The sequence below is a fragment of the Schistocerca nitens genome, chromosome 6, assembly GCF_023898315.1.
Source record: "Schistocerca nitens isolate TAMUIC-IGC-003100 chromosome 6, iqSchNite1.1, whole genome shotgun sequence".
Taxonomy (NCBI): Eukaryota; Metazoa; Arthropoda; class Insecta; order Orthoptera; family Acrididae; genus Schistocerca; species Schistocerca nitens.
Window position 1 is genome coordinate 199,341,309 of NC_064619.1, and position 27,683 is coordinate 199,368,991.

The 27,683-nt window shown below is 38.8% G+C and overlaps 1 protein-coding gene across 1 annotated transcript in view; it reads right to left on the reverse strand.

Annotated features, from left to right (window-relative positions):
* Positions 1-27,683, reverse strand: part of LOC126262233 (multiple epidermal growth factor-like domains protein 8) — a 338,254-nt gene that overhangs the window by 181,476 nt on the left and 129,095 nt on the right. The window contains exons 11-13 of the mRNA XM_049958701.1: positions 26,371-26,543; positions 9,124-9,336; positions 7,280-7,474 (exon numbers count right to left, since the gene is read on the reverse strand). Coding sequence (XP_049814658.1) covers positions 7,280-7,474; positions 9,124-9,336; positions 26,371-26,543 — 581 coding nt within the window. The remainder of the gene's footprint in view (positions 1-7,279; positions 7,475-9,123; positions 9,337-26,370; positions 26,544-27,683) is intronic.

Here is a 27,683-nt window from a genome sequence, read left to right on the forward strand (position 1 = left end):
GCAGCAGGAGATGAGGATACAATAGCTATATCATGTAAAGAAAATTGTGTGGAGACAGAAGATGATACCAGAAGACTGGAAGAAGGGAATAATTGTCCCAATTTTTAAGAAGGGAAATAGAAAAGAGCGCAAGTACTATCAGGAGATAACATTGATGAGCCATTGTGCAAAGATTTTTGAGAAAATTTTGGAAGCAAGAGTTCGGGCAAAATTAGAAGGAAGAATGAGAGAAGAGCAACATGGATTCAGAACAGGAAGGTCCACGGTGGATCTAATTTTTGCTGTAAGACAACTTCAGGAAAAGCACTATGAAAATGAAATAGACCTACTAATGACCTTCCTGAACATTGAAAAAGCGTATGATAGTGTATGTAGAAGCAAAGTGTGGAAAGCCCTGGAGGACAGAGGAGTAGCAAACCCGATTATTTCGGGGATAAGGGAAATGTACCATGGAAGTGTAACCTGTGTGAAAGTGGGAGGAGAGAGATCAGCTTGGATTGAACAAAAGAATGGCTTGAGGCAGGGAAATGCACTTTCACCATTACTCTTCATTGTAGTGATGGATGATATAATGAGCAGAGTAGCACAAGTAATTGGTGAAAGGAATATGAAAGCTATGGTGTTTGCAGATGATCTGATGATTTGGGGGAATAAGGAGGAGGAAGTACAAGATCAGTTGCACTTATAGGAACAAACAGTACAAGAATATGGGATGAAATTTAGTATAAGTAAGAGTGAGATGATTATCACAAGAAAGAAGGAGAGAGGAACAATGGGAATAACAACTGGTGGGGAATAGTTGAGGAGTGTGGAGAGTTTCAAGTACTTAGGAAGCCTTATACACGAAGATGGAAAAAACGACAGAGAAATAAATAAGCAGGAGAGAAAAGCAGAAGCATTTCAGAAGGGTGTCAGAAGCCTGATATGGGGCAAGGATGTACCCCAAACCAGTAAAAAGGTTATATACCATACTATGTCCCAATCCTGGCATATGCAACATAAACCTGGGTTATGAAAGGAAGAGAGAAAAGCAAAGTACAAACTAGTGAGATGAAATTCTTGAGAAACAGTATTGGAGCAACAAAGATAGACAGGTTAGGAAATGATAGGATCAGACAGTTTAATGAAGGTGAAACCACTGCAGGAGGAGATAGAGAAATCAAGGCTGAGATGGTATGGACATGTTAATAGAATGGAAGACAAGAGGCTACCCAGGAGGATACACGAGATGAAACTGGAAGGAAAGAGACCAAGAGGAAGCCCAAGAGACAGATGGCTGAAAGGAGTAGAGGAGTGCGTCCAGAAGAAAGGAGAAGACTGGACCAAGGTGAAGACGGAGAAATGGTGGCAAGACAGAAGATGATGGAGAGGCCTATGTCCCATACAGACAAGGCCAGAGGCTGGAAACTGTCCAAGATGATGTCGATGATGATGATGATGATGATTCAGATCCATTTGAATATACCTTTCACACTGAATATGGCAACTGAACTTGATTCATTCTGATTATTGTAATGACAGTGTGTTACCTGGTGCTTTTCTCAAGATATACAAATAATAAGAACACAGTATCATTTTATACTCAGAAGTTTGTTTGTTAAACTAGCAGGATATTATGGTTCAAATGGCTCTGAGCACAATGTGACTTAACTTCTGAGGCCATTAGTCACCTAGAACTTAGAACTAATTAAACCTAACTAACCTAGTGACATCACACACATCCATGCCTGAGGCAGGATTCGAAACTGTGACCGTAGCGGTCGCTCAGTTCCAGACTTTAGCGCCTAGAACCGCACGGCCACTCCGGCAGGCTGGATATTATGATCCTATGAAGTGAACTCAGTACCGCACATTAAAAGGCAGCTTGAGACAGCAGTCCAGAAATTAACTGCACAGCTGTTGCTGCTGCAGCCATATTGCATGCGCACACATCAGTGAACCAACAAAATCGCCCTCGTTATGCACAACTTTGCTTTGGTGCCAATCACTTCATTATTCTGCATTGGGTATAATGATCTAATGGTAGTATAGGCAGATAGCCATCTAAATACTGATGTGTATAATGATATTGGTAACAAACTGCAGTTTGTTACAGTGAAAAGGGATAGTGTTGATGTAGACGTTAATGTAATTGATAGTGTTGAGACTGTGCTTGATGATGCAATTAGTATTTGTAATGTAAATGATGATCTTGATGAGAAGGAAGAATCCATTTGCATTTACGAAATGGAAATAAACAAAAATGTGAATCAAATGTCTTAACTTTACCTTGAATGCAAAAGTAAATGAGGTCTGTAATTTGGGTACTGAAAGCATCCATAACAAATCTGTCAGTGAATTGTGTAGTAATACCGTATTTACTCGAATCTAAGCCGCACTTTTTTTCCGGGTTTTGTAATCCAAAAAACCACCTGCGGCTTAGAATCGAGTGCAAAGCCAGCGGAAATTCTGAAAAAAGTTGGTGGGTGCCGCCACAACTTACTTCTGCCGTCGAAAATATGTAGCGCTACACAGACATGCTTTGTAGGCACAAAGATAAATACTGGCGCCAAAACCTCTGCGTCAGTAAATAAATTTAAAAAAAAAGGTGGAAGACGAGCTATTTTGAATGTACTACGAAAATCCGACTGGCAAGACTGTTTGGGATGTTTGTCAATATGGCTAACTCTACGTTCTGAATTTTTTCCTATCTGTGAGAAGAGATGGTTGCTATAATAGGAACTTTTATAAATTGTGAATCACATGCAGTATTCTCGTCACCATAAGAATAATACGAATATAAACATTTTGCCATGTATTGTTTCATGTTTGCTGCTACCTCATTTAAATCCGGTCTGCCTAATAAACTACGAACCTAGAGTGAGACAACAGCAAACGCGGAAGAATATACATATCATGTCATGTTTATATTCGTATTATTCTTATGCTTAGTAGTGATACAGTCAGAAATGAAGCACAGCAATTGACTAGATTTTTAAATCTAAGATGACTCTAATTTCTGTGTAGAATGTAATGTACTAAAGACGCGCCTGCAAAGATTTTCAAACGGAGAAAAATTTTCGCTAAACTCTCGTTCAGAACATCTTCTATCATACGCAGTCTATTATTTGGTGCTTGTTGATCATTATCAAAGAAAGCAGCAGTGTAAGTAACAACTAATAGCAGTTTCTTGCCATTGTTTCGCTAATGAGATCGGCGGTAGCGCGCACAAAAGCAAGCCATGCTGCGAGCTGCGACAGGCCGTAAACACGCACAATCAGAATGCGACAAACAATGCATGACACAGTACAGTAACGCATTTTCAGCTTAGAGTGACGTAAACAAAGAAAACTGCGCTTATCAGATCAAAGAAAAATAAGCTATCAATTCAAACCAGACGAAGCACGTGGAAAAGGAAGGGTACCCGTATAAATACGGACGGAGCACCTGACGCATAGCAATGGCTACCTGGTAAAGCTTAACTGCTAACTTACAACTCGAACCAAACTACTGTAGCTGTATCGTCATTTATTCGACCTAAATTGTGTCTCATATTACAATGGACCAACTTTGTTTCGATTTGGAGATGCGGCCTATAATTTTTCTCTCCCCTTGAATTTCGAGTCTCAAATTTCAGGTGCGGCTTAGATTCGGGAAAATATTTTTTCCTTGATTTCGAGTCTCATTTTTCAGGCGCGGCTTAGATTCGAGTGCGGCTTAGATTCGAGTAAATACGGTAGTTTTCTGTGTAGACATTGGATAACTATTTGACAACCCAGCACGGAAAAAGTTGGCACTTTTATGTAAAAGGGATAATCCTGAGTGGTGGAAGGAGAAGAGTAATGAAATATGCGATTTTGTGTAAGCGAAAGCTGGATCTGAATGATAATTTAACTGTATGTTTGGATAATTTATGCAATGCTGATAATAATATTAGTGACAATAACAAATTGAAGAAAAGAACATTTGAAACTGCTGCAGTCAGCAGTGAAGGCAATACAAAAGAAATAGTGAAAGTTAATTAACCAATGCTGTCTTGAGGAAGTGTGGTACTGTTGGAAAGAAAATGGTTTCTAAAGCAAAGAAGCCTGTTATGAAGTTGCCAATGGTTGCTATGTGGGTTATCAGAAGTTGCGGGTCATAGAAATAGTGTGGTGGTGATAGATAGTCTAAGCTCAGGCAAAGGATGTGGTTAAGCCATTCCATCTGTGTTTGTATTGGGTAATGAGATGAGTGCTACTCTGTAATTCGTTCGTTGTGGTGATGGCTGTGGTGGTGGTGGTGGTGGTGGTGGCAGTTGGAGAATTAGGGTTACATGCAGATATGGTATGGGAGATCTGATTGTGGACTATGTCTGGTGGATTTTACTATTTTAGTGAAGGTCTTAATAAGAATTTCAGCTTAATGGGCAAGGGATTGCTTGTCACTGAAGCTGTGCTGTCCATGGGTGGTCAGACTGTATAGGAGAGACTGATAGAGCAGAAGGAAGACAGCTATCAAAATGAATACCCTCTCAATGGACAGAGGTTTTTATGAAGCTATCGTAGAGATGGAGATTAACATCCAGGAAGGTGTAGTGCTGGGCTAGTAAGCACCAGGTGAAACATATAGGAGAGATGATGCTGAGGCTGTGGAGGGACGAGTATAGGTGTCTTTTTACTGAGTCCGGATCATGAAAGTATGAACCTGAGGAGTTTACAATCTTGGTAGGTTTGGAAGGTTTTCTCTGTATGGCCCAGAAACAAGTTGGCATTTGAGATTACCATGTGTGTGCCCATGGATATGCTGCAGATTTATCTATGTTCCCTTCAGAGGAGAATCAGTTCTTTTTATCAGCCAATACTCTTCTCATCACAGATAATCATTACATACAGCAAACTACGTAATGACGGTTAAAGCAAAACTGCATTCTCAGTGCTGTTTCAATCATGGATTGAACAGTGCACTTTGTGTAAATGATCCCGTCTGTCACCATGCCTCAATGGGTCACTTCAAACTCAGACCATGTGTGCATTGCCACTTTATGGCAATAAGGGCTGTTAGTATGAGAAGACACTCGTTGAACCAGTGTACATCACGGTGCCTTCATTTGAACATTCAACCACTATTGTGGGGCATAAAACAGAAAATACCCGCCTTGAAATTCTCACTTGCAGTCAATAACTCCAACTGATAAGCGCTACCTACTTATTATGGCTCATAGGGAAAGCAACAAAACTATGTGCTTGCTTCCTGGAGGCAACTGGAAGAGCAAATTTGCACAAACAGTACACAACCATCATCAAACAATCAACTGGATGTTAAGCATCCATTAAGAACAACAGGACAAACCATCCACCACTGTGATGTGTGAATACATTGAGGAACAGACCTCTGGAATGGAAGCTGGCTCAATGGTGTTGAGTTCTCTTCGTCAACAGGTGCAGTATTTGCCAGACACCTGACAATAATGGCACATGGGTGCGGAGGCAGTCATATACCAGTCATCTCAGACACGGAGTTCTATGGGTTTAGCACAGAGATGTTGGTGTGCCTGAAAGCAGTTGAAACTTGCAGTGGATAATAAACCTTCCTCTCACACAGGATGACCTGAAGAAAGTTGGTCTCAAAGGTCAGGATAAGCTTGAGGATCGTGTCTTCACCACAATGTGGATTGCATGCTAATGAGGATATGAGCATGTTATGATGCACGGGACAGAGAGACACACTATTAAATGCTACCTGGCAGAAGATTTTCATTTCATAGGTGTGCTATGAGTGCACTTTCAAACACTGGTTGTTCTTTAATTAATTAATTTCTTTTTTAATTACATCACGGTCACCCTTGACTGTAAAACTATTTATTCATAAAATACATAGTCGCAAATTACAGCTGTGTAGTAACTGTCAAACAGATCGTGAAAATTGTCCTTCACTTCATAAATTGTACTACACTTCATAATGCAACAGTGAATTTTATGAATAAATATTTTTCCGGTCAAAGGTGACCATGACATCCTTAAAAAAAATTTACGTGCTTAGAACACCAGCCATGAAAAGTTGACATTTTGTTTTTATTTCACAATAAAGTTATTTTTTGTTTGTTTCATAAGGCTTAAGGTGGGATTCTAATGTGTCAGATCCGGCGGCATGAGTCTCTCAGCAGTATCTGTGAGCCTGTCCAATGGCTCTCCTTTAAGGTAAGCATTTCCAGTGGCATGTCTGTATTCATTTAACTACAGACATGCCACTGGAAAAGGTTGCATTCAGTTACATTAAAGGAGTGTCACTGGATCAATCACGGATACTGTCACATGACTCGTGTCACCACAGCTGCTGCATTTGAATTGCACCTTTGCTGTGACATTCCACATTCCCCTTCAATGTCATCCCAAATGAATTTGCAGATACAAAGATGGGCATTTTAACAGGTCAGGAGTATAAGGAATAAGGCACTGGATTTGAAGTCAGCAGCAAATTTGGAGAGGTGTAATGCTTGATGGTGGCAAGACCATGGGGGATGTTGGCGTGTAGGTACATGACAAATAAGAGGACTGCAAGTAATGGGGTGGAAAAGGTAGAGAGGCAATGAATGAAGTGGTTTGTGTCCTTGCTATAGGAAGTTAGGCTGCGGGCAATGAGTTGTAGTTGTTAGTCAACACGAGCTGAGAGCCTTTCATTGAGTGTTGTGCCCAGTTACAACGGAGTGTCCTGGCTGCCTAGGTTTATTAATTTTGGGAAGCACGTAGAAAGTGGGTGTTTGAGGAGTAGGTGGGGTGAGGACAGACATGGGTTCCAGGGAGAAGTTCTGGGTTGAGCTAAGGAAATTCAGGATGATTTGAGTTTATACTGGACTTCTGCAGTGTAATCACTATGGCAGGGCTTATAAGCGGAAAAGTTAGATAGTTGGCAGATACCTACAGTGAGGTAATGACAACAGTTCTTTACAACAACAGTGGAATCTTTGCCTGCAGATAAGGATTATCAAATTGCCTCACAACAGCTGAGTTGTTCCACTAAACATGAGTTCTGAGAGGTCTGTCTTTTCTTTCCAATCTTCCCCAACCAGTCCCTCTTTTGCATCTGAGAAAGAGACCTGAAAGTTCTAAAAACCAGAATCTTTTCTACTTTTACGCACTTTTCTTGTCACTAGGCACAACTTCGTCTCTTGGACTTAAGTATTGGTCAGATATTCTGTTGCCTTCGAAGTTGACAGATTTTTCAAATGACTTTTCCTTTTCATGTACATGCTACACTATGAGACAAATCTGTATGAAACAAAAAGGCATTTGTGGTCAAATATATCAAATATTTAAATTACCTTAGCATTTTCTTGACTTTTATTATGCAGAAGTTCCATTTTTGATTGTTGATGAGGACCATTGCTCACGTTGTTCCTTGATTCAAAATCCACCAAATAACGACCTGGATAAAGCACAGCAGGGGTCCCATTCTGCCATTGTGCAGTGACACACTGGGAAGCATCAGCTGTCAAGTTCCCAACCACATCCAGCATCTATGTAACATTACATACATTTAAATTCTAACTTTTGGTATCAATGAATGACTCTTACATTAAAATATTAAAACACAATACAAAGCATTTATGAGGAGTGAAATATAAAAATTATTTATGATACAATTTCTTATTCCATATTAATAATCTAGTCAGTACAAGTAAAAAGTGAGTAACTGGAACTGAATAACTGTAGCACTTTTAAGGAAATGGAGCAAATGGGAAAGATAAAGTGTCATCAAATGCAGGTTTTGCATCTGTTGTGATTTTTGTTTTATGAGCATTAGACAAGAATCCAAGGCTTATTTCTCTCACTAATGTTTCCTCATCCATTGCTTAAAATATCGTCAAAGACTATAAAGACTCGTACAGCAGTAAAAGCTTAAATAAGCCCCGCAATCTTTACTATTCATTTGTATCCACACTATGATTGGTTTGTGACATCATCAGACTGCTGCCGAAGCTCACTGAGTCATGCATATTGTGCTGTGCAGCTTGTAGCAGGGAAGAGTGGCAATGTTTGCTTTATTTTGTACTAAGGTGCAGACTTGTCTAATTTCAATCCTTGTTATTTCCCATTAAAGATATTTTTGTGCTTATACATTCTACCAGAGTGATGTTTGGATTTTGATAAAATCACAGTATTAAGAACAATTTTGGTGGTTTCATCCCACTGCATTATATGCTACTGCTGATCTATCCATGTTTCTGAGATGACAATTGCTCTGGCATTCTTTGAGGCAGATGTTAGTGCTTCTTTTTGCAGTTCCTATACACACATGAATACATGTGAGAGGGTGTTATATATTCTTGCTGTCACAAACTGATTGCTGCCTGAATATATGCAAACAGTTGGCTTGCTGAGCTTGTTTACAGTTTTACGGCTATCTGAGTCTTTATATCTTCTGATAATGTCTTCAGCACTGAAAGACAAGATGTTAGACAGAGAACATGCTTTGCACCATGGCCTAATGCTCCTAAAACAAAAATCACTGAAGGTCAAATATCTTTATCAATTTTTTTGACATTGTAAATATGCATCACATCTATGATGCATAGTTTTTCAACATACAAATAAACCACCCATTTGATAATGGGTTATCCTTCTTCTTCTTCTTGAGTAATGTAAATGGTCTGTTTGAAACATGTGAAAGTAGAATATCTTTACATAAACAATGATAATGATGATGATGATGATGATAATAATAATAATAATAACAATAATAATAATACTCATAAATTAATTAAGTTGGTCAGTGAAAAATGATGAATGTCTGTTCTGTAGCACTTATTGACTGTTTACATGAATGTGCAAGATTTGGATGTCTAGGCTAGAAGTAAATGTGGACCTAAAAAAGCACTGAAAAGAACCTTGAAAATGTATTCCACCACTCAGTTCAGACAAGATTTAGCAGAATACTGATGTCAACTGAAAACTGTATTCTTTAGCTGCATTCTTACACAAATGCCTACACCCCACAAGAACTGCTAATCAAAGTCTATAAGATAGAATCACAGTTTTCTGTTGCCACAATATCACATACAATTACATCATTTGTGTAATACTACAGCTTACAAACATTTTGTTACTGAATGTTACATCTATATCTACTAAGACTGAATTTAATTAGCATAGAAGAAGTACTCACATTTTCAGAAGAAACATTTCCACGAGACATTCGCAAAATGGCTGATGAATAACTAGCACACATGCGCAATGTCTCTTTTCCATCACCCCAAACGTCTGGTGGACGAAGAAATCCTAATAATCTTGCAATTATTTCTCCATCTAAATTTTTCTCCATTAGTGTGTTAGTAGCAACCATATTGAAATCAACAGTAGTTGCATTTATTATTGTAACCTACAAATGAAAAGCATATCATAGAAAGTACTAGATGAACCACTGAAGTAGATGACAGGCATTTTGAAATTTAATGACATACTGGTAAATCATTCTTACATGCTACATCATTTGCCTTCCAGATGGTTATAAGTTTAGCCACATGTAGCATAGTGTGATTATCATCAGTTTAAATTAGTTTTGTCTTCCAGTTGGTATATCAGCCTTGCCATGTGTAAAATACTGGAATTAGTATTAGTTTAAATTTAACCTTTTTTCAAATATTTTAAATCTGCCTGGAGTCAGTTGCCTTGCAACAGTCACTGCCAGTCCCAAGTCTGGATGAAGGAGGAGGGTTGGTCATTGGGCTAACAACCCAATCCCATAAAAAGTTCTTTGTTACAAAAAACAAACTTGCCTCAGACACAGATGGATACAATGGATGATGAAAAGAGCAAAGCAAAAATAGTCTACAAATTGAAAACTTTAATTTTGGATCTTGGAATGTTTGAAGCCTATATAGACCAGGAATCATACAGCCTAAGACCTCAGAAATTAAGCAATATAGCTTGGACTTGGTGGCAGTACAAGAGACAAGATGGATGCAGTGATAAAGAAGATGAATACATAACTATTTTATCAAAGATGTGTAAAAAAAAAAACGTTAATTTAACATTGGTTTTGTAATACATGACAAAGGAGCAAATTTGGTTACAGAATTCAAAGCTGTTAACAGAAGAATATCCTACATAGTACCCGGAAACCAAGTATCAGACGTCACACTTATCAATAGTCATCAAACTCCTCAATGTTCATGCCCCGACAGAGGATAAAATAGATGAAGAAAAGGATGAGATCTATGACCAACTAGAACGAACAACTGAGATCAAACTAACTAGATATATCAAGACAGTGCTGGGAGATTTTAACGGAAAAGCAGGAAAAGAAGAATTCTATATACCAACTACAGGAAGGCAAAATCTGCATGATGAGGCCAATGAAACTGGACAGAGGATTATAAGCTTAGCTACCTCATACAATTTGGCAGTATGTTTGACTTACTTCGGACACAAGAGAATACATAAGGGAACCTGGTGCTCACCAGATGGAAGAACTACCAACCAAACAGATCACATCTTGGCGGACCAATGCTATAGCCAAAACATTATGCATGTCAGGTTATATACACGAGTCGACTGCACACCACTTTCTCATTGTGCGTAGTCTTAAACTGATATTCACCTACATGCATATGAGAGTAGTTTGAAAAGTTCTCAAAATCACCATGAGAGATCAGTGCTAGCGCAACAAGTTGGTCATGTGATATTCATTGGACTGTTGCCAGTAAGCACGTGCCATGTCAGTGCTCTTGGAAGGGAGATGTGGCAGTGACATGGCTCTGTTGTTGTTCCCGCGTAAAGATAAGCAAAGATGGGAAAAATTGAGATTTGAGCAATGATTAAGTACTTCATAAAGAAAGGTACAAAAGCAAAACCCCTTTAATTTTGAGAAACTGCAAGAAAGTACAATCAAAAAACAATATGCTACAAAAATAAAAAAAAAAACTGTACTGAGGCCCTAGAAACCCTGTAGAATGTGAAGGAAAAGTGGAAAGAAATTAAGTTCAAGGTAATAAATGTAACAGAGGATACAATGGGGAGACAGAAGAGAATGAAGAAGAGAAAATGGTTCAATGAGACATGCCAGAAGGCAACAGACAAGAGAAGGAAGGTAAGGGAGAAGTCGCTGCCTGATAGAGAGAACGAGCAGAAAAGGGTACATTTTATCAATATCAGATGCGAGACGAAGCAAGTCCCAAGAAGAAAAGAACAGAATATATCTAACCAGTTTGTTGGAACAAGCTGAGGCAGAGAGCCACATCTAGAACTCAGAGCAATTTTCCAGTACATCAAAAATCAGAAATGTGGATTTCAGAGTCCAATTTTTCTCATTACAGATAAGAACGGCAACTTGAATAATGACAAGCAAATAATTTTTGAAAGATGGAGAGAATTATCTCTCAGAACTCTTGAGTCACACAGACCCACATGAGATGCTACCTGCGGCCACCACACACAAAAGAAAAGATGAAGAAGAATGGCAAGAGACTGAAGAACAAGTGACAATTGCAATCAAAAGACTCAGAAACTAAAAAGCCCCAGGAGGGACAGAATAACAGGAGAATTAATTAAAGGAGGAGGTGAGAGCTTGCACTTAAGAGATGTATATAATCTGATTCAGCTGCTGTTAAAGAATGAGACACTGCCAGAAGAATGGAAATTGGTCATAATATGTCCACTGTACAAGAAGGGAAACAAAATGGAATATGGTAACTACAGAGGCACAGCTTTCTGCATATCGCCTACAAGATACTGCCTATCATTATCCCCAGAAAAGTACATCATTCACATAGAAAAAAATCCAGGAATAACAAGCTGGCTTTCAATCAAATCGACGGACAATGGATCACGTTTTCACTCGAAGACAACTGTTTGAAAAACTCTGGGTGTATGATAAAGATATCTACAGTCTGTTCCACAATTTTCAATGTGCATATGACAGTTTGTGGAGGAACAGCCTATACACTGCACTGCATGACTTTAGAAGCCCTGAGAACCTAGTAAGAATGGTGCAAACTTGTATGGATGGGTCAAGGGCAGCAGTGCATTTCCAAGGGGTCAAAACAGAAATGTCCAAAATTGAGGTTTTGTCTCAGACAAGCAGATGCTCTCTCATGTGTTCTGTTCAATGTTACCCTAGAGAAAGTAATAAGGGAATGTAGGCAACAGGAGTAGGCTGGAGTACAGATAGATGGTAATTTCAGTGGTCCCACATCTGCATATGATTAGTATTACTAAGCAAATCAAACCACAAGTTGAAATAAATATACCACAAAATGGACAACTATGCATAGAAGGTTGGGCCAAAGGTGAATCAAGACCAAATGGAGTTCATGCAATTAGGAAGAAGGCAAAAGCAGTAAGAATGTCTTGAGATAGATGACATGAGGTTCAAGAAAGTTAGCCGACTCAGATGCTCATGGTCTCAGTTTACAAGTGACAACAGCATAGCAATGGACATCAAGGAATGAACAGCATGTGGAATGAAATGCATATATTCCCTCAGAAGACGCTCAGGTCAAAATCAGTTTTAATGAATACTAAGATGAGAACATATAACAGTGATATACCCAGCAGTCATGTACAGTTTAGCAACTTGGAGCACGACTAAATGAGAAATGGAAAAACTATTAACATTTGAAAGAAGGGTAATGAGGGAGATATGGAGACCTCTCTTAGATAAAGGGGAATGGAGGAATAGGAATAATGAGGAAATCTACCTCTTGATGCAACAACCAACCATCCTAAGAAGCTGAAGAGCATTGAGAATCCAGTGGGTGGGCAGTGTAGCCTGTATGCCGGAAGAAAGACAAATGAAGAAAGCATTTGAGGGGAAACCAAACACCAGATGCCTCATAGGGTGACCAAGGCAGCGCTGGGCGGATGACCTGGTGAAAACTCTGGCAGTCCTCGGGATTGAAGATACCTGGGGAAACCAAGCTCAAAAACAGAAAGGAATGGAAGCTTTTGCGAAACATGTACGTGGCCTGGAGAGCCTGAGCTCGGTGAGTATGTGTGTATGTATGTATGTATGTATGTATGTATGTACTGGTATGTAATTACAGCCATTTAGCATTGTCAAGTTGAAGCAATCCATCAAGTAGCTGAAACACTTCTGTCATATGATAGCACACACTTGTTCATAATGCTGCATTGCATTTGTGGTTTAAAACAGATAAATCCTAAACTCAAAACATTGTAATTTCTCCAAAAATTCTTTAGAAATTTGCAGGGTGAAACATTGTTGAATTTCTCTTTTTGTGATCTGCAGTACTACCAACAGAAATTACTGTAATTCCACTTGAAAATGAGTAATGCTGACAGATAAATCTGTAATTATATAGCTATGATACAGTATTTTGTGTCATTTAGTAAGTACTTTCCCCCAATTCATCTTTATGAAAAGAAAATTATATCTTAAACAGATTTAGAAATATTTAAGGTGAACATCATACCTGGATTACTCTGTATTTTAAAACTAATGAAATAATATTAAAGGAAAAATATGTATTTCAAAGCAAATGAATTGTAACTTTTGAAGTTGAAACAAAAACAATCTGAAAATCTCAAAAAATGACAACCAGTCACACATAAAACTGATATAATATCACTAAGCAAAAGGGAAAACTGCCAGAGTGAAGTCTGTAATGAAATTGATTTGAGTGTGTGTGTGTGTGTGTGTGTGTGTGTGTGTTAGTAAAATAGTGACACAGAATTGGCCAAAATTCATTAGAGGGCACATACTCTTTGGCTGATGATTTGTTTACGATACAGTCAGACACAAAAGAAAGATGGCACACCAGAGCCAGATATGTGTTATATCTGGCTCTGGTGTGCCATCTTTCTTAAACTGGACAGATTCCTCAAGTCATAGTAAACACCAATTTTTGTTTTCACTTTATGGCTGCCATGATGGCCAGTGTAAACCAATAACAGGTTAAAGTTTTGAGGTTTTTTGTGACTGTGTCGGATGAATATCCAGCATCTCTCAATCTATAACTCTATGCTTTGTTTCACACAAGTTGCTTTTTCTTTAAAAGTTTCTTTATAGTGGTTGTATGTTGTATACCATGGAAGGATGCACCCCCCTCCCCACAATCATCAATTATTCTACTATGTACACATCTTTACATTGCTTGGTTAACTACACTACTTCTAAATTTGAATCACATTTTCCATACATGTCAATGCCTGCAGCTAAATGTTTTGAAATCCTCCGTAAGGTGCGATACTAGTGCCTACTTGTCTAGTTTACTGAAAATGTAAATTTTGCCACTTGTTTTAATTTCCTTTCTTACTTTGGTAATCATTGTCGTTACCCTGTTTTACGGTCATTAATACCAGTTTCCATATGAGCATCAGTATCTATATCAACACCTACATAGTCTCCGACTGCTATCAAGTATGTGACATAGTGTACTTAGCTTTGTACTAAATGTTTTAGGATTTCTTCCTTTTCAATCACATATGGAGTGTAGTAAGAATGACTGCTTAAACACCAATGTGTGCACTTTAACTATCTAATCTCGTCACTTGTGGATATTATGGGAGCAATACATAGAGGCTGAAGTATATCCTTAGATTTTGCACTTCATACTGAAATGTTGTAAGTGGCTATTGCAGAATAATTCTCATTTATTTTAAAGAATTTGCTAATTAATGTTTTTAAGTTGTTACATGATGCCCTCCTTTGAGTCAAATATGCCTGTGACCACTGGTACTGCCCTTCTTTGAATACATTCAATATCCCATTAGCCCTACTTGGTATGGGTCTCATACACTTCAACAATATTGTAGGAGGGCCTTGTAAGCAGTCTCTTTTGTAAGCTGACAACATTTTCTCAGATCCTACCACTGAACTGATGGCTGCCACATGTATAACAGCATATGTGACCAATCCATTTCATATCCTCACAAGATGTTACATCTGACTATTAATATAAGTTTATGTATTGCAATATTGTGATTCATTGAGACACTGATATAGGAGTCATAGGATACTACATTTTTGCATTTTCTTTAGTGTGCATTATCACGTCTGAACATTTAAGGTAAGTCGCGAATGTTGGCACAGCTTTGAAAACTTATCATGAACTCACTAGGTAGTTTTGCAGATTTTTTCAGGTCGCATGGTAGATAACTGTACCATCTACTAACATTCTGAGGTTACTATTAATACTGTCTACCACACAAGTAATGTAAAACATTAACAATAGGAGTCCCAACACAATTCCCTGGTGCACACTAGAAGTTACTTCCAGTTTTGTCAATTATTCTCCACCCATGTTGTGTCCTTCCTACCAAGAATACTCAAAACATTCACAAATTTACTTTGATATCCAACATAACTGTACTTCATTAATAAATGTTAGTATGGTATTGAGTTCAATGCATTTACAAAGTCGAGAAATACTGCATCTACCTAACTGCCTTGATCAATGATTTTCAGGATGTCATTTGAGAAAAACTCTTGTGTTTCCCATGGCTGATGTTTTCAGAATCCCTATTGGTTGAAGTGGAGAAAGTCATTCTGTTTGAGATATCTCATTATGATCGAGATCAGAATACGTTCTAGAATTGTACAAGAAATGAACATCAATGAGGTTGGACAGTGTTTTTGTTGATCACTTTTGCTATCTTCTCGTAGTCAGGTTGCTTCCCATCACTGGTCACAGTTTTTTGTGTTAATGGATCTATCATATATTATGGTTTAAATGGAAGCTAATTCAGATGCAATTTAAGTACAGAAATTAAAAGGGATTCCATCAGGCCCTGGAGACTTGTATAATTTTAGTCGTTGTAGCTGGTGCTGCTAATGCTAATATCTCTATCATTCATCTTTGCAGTGATGCTTCAATTAAATTGGTGCGGTACTTCTACTGCTTATGCTGCAAAAGAAACAGTTGAAAACAGAGTACAGGATTTTTATTTTTGCTTTGCTAATCTTAATTTTGGTTCCTCTACCATGCCTTGAAGCATTAAGGCGTGCTTGTCACCATTACAACTTACATAATTCTGTCGTGAGTGGATTTTCAAACAATTTGTCCTAAGTAGTTTTCAGAGAAAGAATTTAATACTATTTCACAGAAGATTATGTGATGTCCACCATTTACGAAACTATATTTATCCTAATTGATTGTTTGAGGATTCAAATCTCCTCCAATGATGATTGAAGAACATATGTATTAGCAATGTGATGTATTATAGCTTTGGTTTTACATTTCAGTTTGTTATAGAGGGTGTCCCAGCAATGTTGCAACAAATGTCTAGTGAGGTACATCATAAGCCTTGAGAACTGCATAGCAACAAATGGCCACAAACATCACTGTACACTAGTAGGTGGTGCTGTATACTAGACTACTGGAGGAAAACACTGCTAGGTGTTGCTGTACGCAAGTAGTGCAGGGGAACCCAAGGATTTCCTCATTTGAGTACTAGCCAGCATACAAGGAGCATGGAATGGCATATAAATGGTGAGCTTACAGATATGCACTTAATATATGGAATAGCTGAGTGCAATGGATGAGCTACTGGATGCATTTACCGAAAACGCTTCATAGACAGAAATCAACTGCATCACTGTTAGTTTGCACATCTGCATTGAACTTTATGCATGATTACAGGTTGGTAAGTAGTAGCAAGGCTTGTGACGGCAGGCTGTGATCGGTGTGCTCAATCGTTAGGGAAGAAAATGTGTTGGATGCCATGGAGATTCATAGTGCCACTGCTTCATATTTGAGAACACCTCATAGCACTGTCCAGTGCATTTTGAACATTGAGTCCCTATGCATTTTTCATCTCCAAAGGGTGCAGTTATTGTGCAATGGCCATCCTGCATGTGTGCATTTAGCAAAAAGGTTTCTGCAGCAAAGTGGTCAAGATACGCATTTCCCAGCTACGTGTTGTTCACTGCTGAGGCCACATTCGCTAGAGATGACATATTCAATCGCTACAATGAGCATCTGTGGGTACCAGGAAACCCCCATGGTGTGCAGCACCACTGGCACAACACAGCTTCACAGTTAACGTGTGAAGGCGTGTTTGGTCAGCGACTGCTTAGTTGTGCCACACCTTTTACCATTTCTCTTGATTGCTGCGAATTATCACACCTTGATCAGGTTTTTCTTGGCTTGCTTGAAAATGTTCCAGCAAATGTGAGGTGCAGCACGTGGTTCCAATGTGGTGGGGCACCAGCTCCTTTTGGACTGGCTTTTCACAGGCATTTGAACAGGTCATTCCTCCACCAATAGATTGGGCATAGTAGACCAGTTCTCTGGCCTCCATATTCACCAAATTTATTAAGCCATGATTTATTTCTGTGAGAAGCTGTAAATTCCTGGTTTATTTCTGTGAGAAGCCTTTAAATCCTGTGGTGTCTGAACTCAATCTTGTTGCAGAAATTGTCTGTGCAGCTGCCCGCAATCAGAGAGATCCAGGTGCGTTCGAGTGTGCCTGGCTGTCAATGCTCCATCGGTGTTCACCATGCATATCATCTGATGGTGCAAACTTTGAGCACCTGCTGTAACATTAGAGCTGTATTCATGTCATACACCGTGGTACTCCTTACGTCCAATACATGTTTCAAATAAAGCACACTCTGTTTCCTTTACAGTCTTCGATTTCTGCTACCACTTACCACTGCTTTGCAGTTCCCAATCCTTGTTAGTTAGTAACATATTCCATGGATCATTTTGCATGAAAGATCATAATTATGTGAAATGAGTCATTAAACATTCACATCACAAGTTACTTTGTTCATATGGTTACACTCTGAACATTTGCAAATTTTTTTCTTTGTTTGTTTGTTTCTTTCTTTTCTTTTCTTTTCTTTTCTTTACAAAAGGAAAAAAGATATATAGGTGTAAGTTAGTAATTCCTACCAACCACCTTTCACACATTGCAATAATAGAAATACTTCTACAGAAAAGAATGAGTTGTCAAGGAGAAATTTTCTCAGGTGGTTATCAAATTTTCCTTTGCTGTCTGTGAGAGATTTTATACCACAGGGTAAATGATCAAAAATTTTTGTTGCAGCATTGTGCACCCCTTTTTGGGCTAAAGACAACCTTCATGAGCAGTAAAGAATGTAATTTTTCCTTCGTATTCTAATAATGTCCCAAAGGCCTTGCTGCAGTGGTAACACCGGTTCCCCTAAGATCACCCAAGTGCTGTTGTGCTTAGCTAGCACTTGGATGGGTGACCATCTGGTCTGCCAAGCGCTGTTGGCAAGTGAGGTGCACTCAGCCATTATGGGGCAAACTGATGAGCCACTTGATTGAGAAGTTGCAATTCAGGTCTTGTAAACTGACATACTGCTGGGAGAGTGATGTGCTGACCCCACTCTCCTCCATACCCGCATCCAGTCACGCCTATAGACTGAGGATTACATGGAGATCGATCAGTACAATTAGACCTGTTCAGACAGAGTTTAGTTTAGTAATTATAATTACATACCTGATTGTTCCTCCTGAACTGTAGAGGACTTTTTACAACAAACTTCATGAGGAAATAAATATACTGTGGAGCAATATTCAGAATACCCAACTCCTTAAACAGATGCCTAAAAGATGATTGTGGGTCAGAACCACATACTATTCACACAGCACGTTCTTGTGCAATGAAGGCTTTCTTTCTTAAAGATGAGAACATTATTCCTTATGACATTACTGAATGGAAATACACAAAATATGCCAGCTTAGCAATTTGTCTCTCCCCAAGATTTTCAATTATCCTAAGCACAAATGTGGCTGACCTATGTTTTACTAGCCCCCCCCCCCCCCCCCATTTACATTCTCCACTAACATGGAACCCTAAGAATTCTGAAGTTTCCACCTTTTTTATTGTTTCCTCATCATGTGTTACACTTCATTGGTGTAGTTGTGATATGCCCCATCTCCCTTAGAAGTTTGTTGCAACATTTCTGGGACACCCTGTATATATATTCATACTACTATGTTTGGAACAAAGCCATTCTCATCTATTAATAGTTTAAAAATTTGAAACTCTTCTTATGTTTCAAATTATTCAGCAGCATAGACAGTACCTCTGTGTAACATACCCTATAAGTATGCATATTTATAGTGCTCAGGATTATTTAGTTTGGCATAAATGGTCAACATCCATGTAAGTTGACTACCTGTATATACTGAAAATATGTCTTCATACATTTCTCAAGAACTGGGTTTGCAAGTACAGATAGAAAAAGATAATATTATCACTGAAGAAAATATAAAAATATTGCACAAACGGAAAATAATGGGCAGTTTGAACACAATGAAGGATTTGGAAATCTATACAGCAATCAAGAAGCCACACAGGTTGTTAAGAGACAAAATTATTTCATTGTGGATGGATATTTCTATATACTGTGTATTACAAAATGATACGCACAAACTTCGAGGGATTGTAGAGGATGTCATGAGCAACAAATTGAGAACAGGAACCTGTGTCCAGAAATATCATCCAATGATGCTACAGAGCATTAAAATAATAGACACCGGCACCTGCTGATAGGCGGCCCCTTTGACAATGAACTTGACTTTGTGCACAGCCAGACCATAGACAGAATATTTCACAATGTTGTTTATTATTCAGTGATCACAACCGGTTGCCACAATAACCACTGGAGATGAAACTAGCTGCTGCATACATAGGCTTTGTCTCCTATGAATGTGATGCTCTACTGTGTTAGTGGGTGACAGTTTTGGAATTCAGACACAGGTTTATTTTCCTCCTGGAACCCTCTAAAATCTCCACTGATTTTCAGAATACAAGAGAAAAATAAACAGCAGATAGAGAACCGTGTCCAAAATTGACATCCTCCACTGGCAATCGTGACAATCAGTCATGATCACTGAACATCAAACAACATTACGAGGTGTTTCGCCTCCGGACCATCGGCATAAAAAGTAACATTTTCTGCCGAAGGGGTGGCCTTTTGGCAGATGCAGTACCTATAACTTAGACACTTACAGTGTTGTTGGGCGACATTTCCTTCCAGACACAGGTTCCCATCCTCAATTTGTTCCTCATGAACCCTCTACACCCCTTCAATATTTGTCAGTATCAATTTGTAACCCCCTGTATATGATGACAAGCTCCAGGAAGCTGCTTAAAGCAGGTATTACACGACGATACGTCGCGAACGGTACTAGTCTAACATGGCAGCCACCTGGCAGTAGAATGGATGAAACAATGAAAATTAGCAGACATATTATCCGTGCACCAGAATAGAGAGCAGTTCTGAACTGCCGTCAATCCGCACATGTGCCGTAGGCAGAGATAACTCCTGCAAGCACAGAAGGGTGTACCACAGTCCTTTCTGCTTGTTGTTTGGTTATTGCTAGGTGGCTAGTGGCTAATTTCAGACTTTCGGGTTGGGGATCTTCCGCATTTTTATTTATTTATTTATTTAATTTTTCCCCCCTCTAGTAAGCAGATTTCATAAATGCAGAAAAGAAACTTTTTTCCCAGTAGACTTTTTTATACTAGCTGTTTGTGAAAGGAATTTTTCTATTGATAGCTTCATATTCTAGAAATGAAGTTGAGCAAAGAGGCGTTAAACACCTTAAATCAGGCATACAGCAAGGAAAGGTATGTATGACCCACGGTATCATGATAAAGAACATCAGAAATCATTTTTTTTTTCTGAGTAATGTGCATATAACGTTATACAGTGATTTTCGATTTGCATCGTAATGCCTTAGTTTACAAAAGTTTATGTTCGATTTGACCGCATCTCTTGCTTGATTTCAGCATGCCAGAAAAAGAGAAACTGGCAGTGAAAGAGAGAAAGTCCTTGCAGTTCGGCCCAGTGTGAGAGATGAGGACTGCAAAACTGAGTAGTACATACGAGGGGGGGGGGGGGGGGCACCCAAAAATAACCGGAATTTCTTTCTAGAAAGCATATACTTTATTATTTTCAAATACAACCTTAATCTCCTTCGAAGTACTCTCCACTAGCATTAATACACTTGTCCAAATGTTCATTCCAGTGTTCGAAGCACCATTTAAATTCATCCTCTTTGATACCTGTTAGCACTTTTATAACGTCTTCCACATCCACAAAACGCTTCCCTTTCAAGTCTCTTTTCATCCTCGGGAATAGGAAGAAGTCCGAGGGTGCTAAATCCAGCGAAAAGGGAGCATGGGTCAAAGTAGTCGTCTTCGTTGAGGCCAAAAACTGGCGAACGCTGAGAGCCGTGTGTGCAGGAGCGTTGTCATGATGCAGGAACCACATGCCAGAATCCCACAAAGCCGGACTTTTTGCGACAAACTTCTGCGAAGCCGTTTCATAACCTCCAAATAGGATTGTTGGTTTACTGTCTGGTTTTCAGGGACAAATTCAGAGTGTACGATTCCTTTGACGTCAAAAAACAGATCAACATCGTTTTCACATTCGATTTCACTTGTCGAGCTTTTTTTGGTCGAGGTGAGCCAGATGACTCCCATTGTGATGACTGTTGTTTACTTTCTGGATCGTACCCATAGCACCATGACTCATCACCTGTAATGATTTTGTTGAACCCGTCCTTCACTTCGAGACGCAATGATCCCTTTGATCTCCAGTAAGAAGCTTCGGCACGAATTTTGCTGCCACTCTTCGCATCCCCAAATCGATGGTCAAGATGCACTGAATTGAGCTCCAGGACAACCCAGACAAGTTCTCGAGTTGGTCGATTGTCCTACGTCGATCTTCACTGATGATATCACGGATTTTGTCCATGTTGTCTTCGCTTCAAGTAGTTGAAGGTCGACCAGAACGGGGCTGATCTTCAACCACCATTTCTCCCTTTTTAAAATGAGAAAACCATTCATACACCTGTGTTTTACTAAGAGCATGGTCTTTGTAGGCTGTCTGAATCATCGCAACAGTTTCTGCTGCGTTCTTGCCAAGCAAGAAACAAAACTTCACTGCCGCACGTAGTTCGTAAGAACTAGCCATTTCCTCATGTCACGTCTGCACTGTACGTACACTCACAGAACTGCCAACGAAACCACACTTCTCGCTGTTGGGTGACACCGCGTGGCAGAATGACTCAGCAGAGCTCCTACTACAACCCTCTGACAGCACAACCTGCTACTACAAGTACACGATGTGCAACATTACACTTCCGGTTACTTTTGGGTCCCCCCTCGTATATACAGTCCAGAATTGGAAAAATAACACAAGTACACCTTTAAGTATTGGTCCTTTAAAGTGTTGCAAATTGCAGTGCATATATCCACAACAACTTTTGAAATGGTGGGCTGTGTTATTCTGTCACTAAAAACCAAACTCTTAAAAGATTCCTCAGTTTCCAGGAAACATAATGTTATATCCACACGGCATTTATCAGTATTTTATTCGTGATCTAGGCTGGTACAATCACAAAACGTATAAACATATTATTTGATTCTTACTTCAGAGAATGTGAGACAGCCTTCCTCATGCCTGTGTCACACTTGCTAATTCCATCTTCTATCACAGACAGCAGCTTTTCGAAATAGGCCATGTCCACCCTCATGAAATTCCGAAATTCATGTGGATCTTCAAGCCTCAGTTCTTTCATAAGCAGCGAATATAATCCCCTGTCTTTGTCCCTTCTTTTCAGCCAGGATCAAACTCAACAACGTATGGCTTTTTGTTTTCGTCATCATTCTGCCTTAATCCGAAGATTTAGTGTCACTACCAGGGCAATATTCCAAAAACATGTGGGTCCTTTATGTGCAAAATGCTGTATAAATATAACTGGTACACTGGAATGTACCCTCTGCCAAGTACTTTGCAGCGGTTTGCAGAGAGTGGATGTAGATGCAGATGTAGGCGTATCAAGATATACTTGAAAAAAAGAGACAGCATTGGTCGTATATTTTTTACTATTGCAAAATCGATTTTCTGTCACTGAGTGACCATCTTCAGTGCTATATTGTATAACTTAAATTGGGATGCACTGTTGTCACTAAGCTTACGTCAATCACAATGAGTCTATGTGATTGCCGTAAGCTTAGTGACAACAGTGCATCCCAATTTAAGTTATACAATATAGCACTGAAGATGGTCACTCAGTGACAGAAAATCGATTTTGCAATAGTAAAAAATATACGACCAATGCTGTCTCTTTTTTCAAGTATACCTGTTATCTGGTCGTAGTGCACAAGACAACATGGAGTCGCCACTCAATAGTATCAAGATATGTCACATAAATGGCTGTTTCTTTTGACTGTATTGACTCAGAAGCTTAAATTTTTCACATTGCCACGGGAATGTAGTGCTTAGTAAGTGATATGCATTTCAACCTGATACCTCTACTTATTTATGAATGAGTCTTAACAATTGGTCAGTCAGACAGTCTGAAACTAGACTGACAGATGAACAAAAAAGTTACCCTATAGGGATTCTGTTTTTACTGACTGAAGTACACAACCCTAAAAAAAGAGTCTGGTGTCCAGTAATTGAGTAAAGAATTTTTAGATCTAATGACTTCTATTCCTCATTTTTATGAAACTATTTGGCACATTACTTTTACTTTCTATATTTGGTTCTGATTCATAAGTTCTAGCTGAATGGTGTTTATGTTAGTGACAATGTCTAGACTAGTACTCCTGTGCAATATGTGGATATTTTGTCTCATTATCTTATAATACTAAGTGTATTTTGATATGTGATACATCATATTATACAAGAGTTTTAATTTTTTTTATCTAAGGATATGCATTTGAGATGGTCAAAAACAGTAATATAAATCCATAATTTTGACTGCTCCAGAAAATAATCATTTTAACAATTACAGCAATCATTGTTGCCTCCAGATGATAAAAAAAAGGCTTACTCTCTAAAAAGATTAAAAAAAGTTCATGAATAAGCATTATTGCAGAACACTATTGAAAATTTATTTACTTTTATGTCAGTAATTAATATTAAAATGGGAAAATTCTTATTTGATTTATAAAAATAACTTATTTGATATTTAGAAACTGATAAAAATAGTTGTTTTTTCTAGAAGTGTATCTAAACAGAACATTTTCAAAAAGTAAATCACAACAGTAAAACCAGTTATAACTGCTGAATCAACCACTGAAAATAATATGTTGTCAGATGTTAGAAATCATTTCCTGCCACTTACTTTACTAATTACACAAATATGAAACAAAATGACACAACTATTTTATGGCCGCACAGGTGTGAAAAGCGGGAAAAGTTCCTGGAACACGTCGGTACACACCATGCCCACATCAAGTCCAAGAGTACACCATCAAACAAATACCACAACCAATTTCAGAAGGTATTTACAAGCAGAACTCCACAGAGGTAGAGAGTAAAAAGCTTGAATTTTTGCCATCTTGTCATTTCGTAGAGGGAAAGATTAGCAGGCTACTGAAGAGACACAACATCGAATCGATCTCCAGTCCTCCAGCTAATATACGGCCAACTCACAATGCCTGTGAAAAATAATATACACCACAGAACTCTTGGTGTTTAAAAATACTGTGTAGTTGGAGACAGTATGAGATCAAGCGAACTGTGTGCAAGATAGAACAATCCTGCATACCTAGCCAGTCTCCAGGTCAACAGCTAATACTGCCATCTCATGAGGCCTGTGAAAGATAACGTACACCAAAGAATTTCCAGCATTTAAAAAAATGCCGTGCGGACAGAGACAGTATTACAATGGGCAGACTATGTGCATGATAGAACATTGTCGGCTTTCATATGAGAGGTGTCTGTGACTAAACTATCCAGAGAAATTGGTACTAGGTGAACACGGATTGGAAAACAGGCATAAAATTGCATTCAGTGATACCTCTATCACTATAAAAGCTAGCAGTTCCTGGAAAAGCAGAATGAAAGAAGCCATAGAGATCAAATTATCCAATAACACCATTAGTAAAGACAGGGATTTGCAGATGAGCACAGTTTGACATCCGGCCATTGTGAAGACACTTTTTTTGTAGTGCATCCAAAAAGTTAATTTTTATATTGTATTAGAATCATGATCAATTGCTTATATTTATCTTTTGATAATTTATTTCTGTGATTCAGGACCAAAAGCTATGGGGGTATGTATATCTCCCACTACCTTTTTGGGAGCTGCTAAACTACGGTGATAAGTGTATATCTCACTTCCCATTTATAGATGCAAATTAATGTGTCTTAACAAGTGACAGCAGTAGTGATCTCATGAAGAACAGAAAGTGATTGTTATAGCAGTTTTCATACACCTGGTAGAGCATATTACCACAAGATGTGAGGCACATCCATTGGTGGTAAGACATATTCTCAAGAATGATGTATAACTTAAGTATAAACTGGTGGTAAGCATGTTTCCCACAGTTCACAAAAGAAATATTAATTTTGTGGTAAGCATATTTCCCATGTCTTGTGAAGAAACTACTTTGGTAGTAAGAATGCTTCCCAAAGTTCATCAGTCATTTCGTGGTATGTGTACTTCCCACAGCCCTACAGGCTAAATTTCACAATGGACTGAAACTATAACTGCCACAGTGGACAATCATTATATGCCAGAAATATACAGAAGTAGTATGACATACTGCCAAAAAATACAATAAAAACATACAGTTCCTGGTAAATATACTTCCTATGGCCTGCAATAGGTGTTAAAGTGTGTGTGCCAGAAGAGGGACAGAAACATCGTCTTACATGGCAGTGGACCGGGCACTAGGACAAGGGCAGTTACACACGCGGTAGTCAGTCACCACTTGATAAAGGCCAAGAAGAACTCTGATGAAGGTTTTGTCACATGTGTAACCACTGAACATAGCAGGAAGTCCAAGAAGATGTTACCCAACATAGTTGTTTGTTATCAATTTAAATTGGCTTCAAAAAGCCTGAAAAATTATAACAAAACACATCAGTGCAGGAATTATGGAGGTTAATCAGTAAATAATGCCAGAAAATGCAGTTTCTATAATGGTTTTGAGTATTTCAAACATAAAACTGTTTTGTGTCAAGATAAAGAAACAGGCTGACGAAAGAATTGGAATGGAATACAAGAATTTCACACTGCAAAATGAAAAAAAAACCAAGAGAATATGTCATCAGTGAAACACTGTCTAGATGACTGCCAGAAATTCTTAGGGAAGGAGAACACTGCACTATAAGACGTAGATGTGCTGTTGAAGAACAATGAGAACAGAAAATGAATGAAATACTTCCAAGTAAAAATGGAGAACAAGGTAGGAGAAAACAATAGGGAAAGGAGACTTAAATGTGGTTGAGAGGACGGTTGGCAGCAACAGAAAACAGCATATTCCAATACAGATTAAAACACACACCGTGGTTGAAGCAGCTCAGTTATATGGCATGATTACATTTAAATTACAATAAACACTTAAAACAGAATGTTAACCTGTTTATCTGAAGCAATGAAGAAAATTTTTAATAAAATACAACTGCACACGCATGTACAGATGTTGAATAAATGTGGTTTCATACCGAGTCAGGCTGTGACCAGTTGGCGGGGTGCTTATATTTAAGGAAAGTTAGTCCAGGTCTTCTGTCCAGTTCTCGACATTCTTCAACTCTTTTTATCTCCGTACCCTTTGGTCCCCACCAGCCAGGAACTTGGGATGGTGTGTCCTCTCTCAGCCCACAAACACCAAAATTATCTGAGGACACAATGACAGAGATCAAATGTACTCAAAGGATAATACAAAAATGGACACTAATAATATCTTCATGATCTGGACTCAGTGCCAAGATTCCTCCCGAACCACAACACAATCTCTAACATCCCCCACATCTGGTCCTCCTCAACCCAACTTGCCACCCTCCTCCATGTTGAGAATTCTCTTGCCCTGTACACTGTAATTCTCACTAAGGCCTTCAGAGACAGATACTACCCTGCAATCCCAGTCCATAAACAGATTTCCTGTACCATATCCTCCCACAACCCTAATCTGCCCACCACCCCCAATAATTAGATACAAAGCAATGCTCCCTCTGTCATCCAATATCATCTCGGATGAGGGCAACTGATTCATATCCCTTGTCAGGGATTTGATTATCTATCATCATGCCTGGAAATTTGGGACACATCCTACTGAAGATGCTTCCAAGCCCAATTAAAGCAGTATTCTGTCACCCACCCAACCTGCACATAATCTTGGTCCATCCCTGTGCCACACTCTCTCCCAACCCCTTGGCACAGGTGTCCTAGCCCTGTGGAAGACCCAGGTGCAAGGCCTGTCCAATCCACCCAACCATCACATCCTACTCCAGACCTGTCACAGGCTTATCCTACCCAATCACAGGTACGTCCACATGTGAAAGCAGCCATGTCATACACCAGCTGTGCTCCAATCACTGCACAGTGTTTTTGTGGGCGTGGTCACCAGCCAGCTGTCCACCAAACTGTGGCCACAAATAAAAGTTGACCCACCAGTGGCACAACAAGTCACTGAGCATAACATGCTTGAGTTCAATGGCTGCTTCACAATCAGTGCCATCTGTAGCCTTCCCTCCATAATCAGCTTTTCTTAACTATGTAGATAAGAGTTATCCTTACAACACATCCTTAACTATCCGTCACTCCTGTAATCCTCCTGGCCTTAATGTCTTTAATGTTTTAAAGAATACCAGGAAACTAAAATAGTACACAAGAAAATAAATTCTAGATTCAAATCATTATTAAACTTAATAATTACTAAATATAATTGTTCTTTCTTTCTTTACCTATGGCATGAAGATAACTTTTTGTTATTTGTGGCCAGATTCTGTATGAGGACACATCACCATTTCACAAAAAT